Source organism: Abrus precatorius, unplaced genomic scaffold (assembly GCF_003935025.1).
Source record: "Abrus precatorius isolate BTA unplaced genomic scaffold, Abrus_2018 Scaffold6, whole genome shotgun sequence".
NCBI lineage: Eukaryota > Viridiplantae > Streptophyta > Magnoliopsida > Fabales > Fabaceae > Abrus > Abrus precatorius.
Window position 1 is genome coordinate 13,658,234 of NW_020874406.1, and position 2,113 is coordinate 13,660,346.

The window sequence follows — 2,113 nt, forward strand, 5'->3', positions numbered from 1 at the left end:
CCCTCACCAGAATAATCCAGTGGTAAGCAGCGCAGAGTAGGTACTAGCTTTTCTCGCTGTTAAGGTTATCCCAAAGCGACGCGCATTGCCTCCTGGCGAACCCCACGCGTTGCTTTTCCAAGTCATACACAACCTCAAAGCCTTGCTGTTGGTAATTTCCAAGTGTGGCCCCGGGTCCACCGCTTAAATCAGCCACATCACCACCGTCCATCAGCATCATGCACCCCACTTTCCCCTTCCTCCTCGCGCCATCACCACCGTCCAAAAACTCGTAAAAGTAGTTCTTCCTTGGCAGCACCACATTGGAATTATTACCAACAAAATGCAACGTCACCACCGGAACCTTCACCAACCCGTCCAAATAATAGCACGGCCCAAGACCCGTTTTCTTTTCAACCTCACTCGCGCGCTTCTGAACTCGCCCCACTCGGTGATCAAACTCAGCCACCACCGAGTTATACAAACTAGTTGGCAACATCGTGAACGTGGTCCCGGAATCAACAACCACGCCGCCGTTTCCCCTTCCGTCCACCCTCCTCAGCATCTCCGGCGCCGGAATTGTCCGGTTACCGACGGAGATTCCGGCGAGTCCCACGCAGTAGAAATAAGGGTGCTTTGGGTTCCGAAGCATGGACGTGTAAATAAAATCACTCGATTCGCCGGCGCCGTCGTAGCGTCCAATAATGAGTGGACTCGGTTTGCGAACCCGTTCTCCGTCGAACGAGTGAGAGACCAAACAATAGGAAAACCGGTTACCCAGTTGCGGGGAGTAGGTAGCAAGTTGAGCAGGGAGAGACAATAAGCCCCGACCGAAACCTGCTACGCCAATGGGTTCGGCGAGTGCGGTGTGGGCGCAACCAAAGGTGAAGTTTTTTAGGAAAAGAGAAGACATAGAGAGAGTATCGCGATAGAGGCGCGCGATGAAGCTTCCATCTGCGTAAGCGTAGTAAAAGGGTGGACACGTGGCAGAAGAACAATCCGAGGTTTCGATTGCGTCCAAGGGACAACGTGCGATTGCGCAGAGGTCGTGAGGGGACATGGAAGAGTGTGCTACGGCGCATGCAGGGGATTGGCACGAAACGGCGTTGGAGTGCGTGATGTTTGGGGGTTTTGTTGCTTTGGGTTTTCCTTCGCAGAGGATGCACTCGAAGGGAGCGCAAGGGAACCACACGATGTCGCTTCCCGTGTCCATGTAGAGTGTTATGTGTTGCGAAGGGTTTGAGCCTAAGTTGAAGGAGAGTGTGTAGTCACTTCCCGGAGAGAGCGGGAGAGAGACTGCGTTTTGGCGGTGGCGGTGGAAGCGTGATGCTGAACGAGTGGAGGTTGATTTGAGGAGGTGGTGGATGCTGTTGAATTGGGTTTTGGATATTGTGTGTGTTAGGGGCATTAGAACCATTTGGTATGAGTATGAAATGCAGAGCATGAGACAGAGGAAGAACAGGGGAGAAGCCATTCTGAGAACAGAGTATGGCTAGGACTGGGAGACAGAGGACGAGGTTTTGAATTCTTTGGCGTTTATAAAGGAGGGTACGTGTACTATGGGCACGTACGAGGACCATGTTAATATGTTATCGTCTTGGTTAATTTATAGTGTCTAGTGTACTAGTTACGAAAGATTAAAAGGAGGGCATATGATGATATCGATTTTTTACTTTGCAATTGGATGCGGCAATGAATGAACCTGGTTTTGGTACAATAGTTAATTGTGATTTGGCCGCTTAAGCAAAGTATGAGAACTTTCTTTGTCATCACTCACTCAGTTACTGCCGCTTTTGGTCCATTCCTTCGCGTCTACCTTTCACTATTTCAAGGTTGGCGACGCCTGGGCAAAGCCATCATGGGATTAGACTCCTTCCTAATTCTAATCATCCTCATTTTAAATTGCAATTTTTTCAATATTTACCCAAGTTGGGTACATTTTGTAACTTTATTTCTAATAAATCAAAATTATATGTTTTAATGAAATGTGTTTAACATGTACTTAAATGACTTTGTTCTCACGGTAAAATTAACACACTTCTTTTTTTAAAACACAAAAATCATAAGCCCTATTTTCTTTTTATAGACCACATATGTTATTTTATTTTTTTTCTTCATTTACTCTTTTTCATTT

The 2,113-nt window shown here is 47.2% G+C and overlaps 1 protein-coding gene across 1 annotated transcript; it reads right to left on the reverse strand.

Moving 5' to 3' along the window:
• On the reverse strand, positions 1-1,453 carry LOC113869719 (probable aspartyl protease At4g16563). Its single transcript, XM_027506176.1, has one exon. It carries the CDS (start codon positions 1,451-1,453, stop codon positions 44-46), a length of 1,410 nt encoding a protein of 469 aa, XP_027361977.1. The 3' UTR covers positions 1-43.
• Between the last annotated feature and the right edge of the window lie 660 nt (positions 1,454-2,113).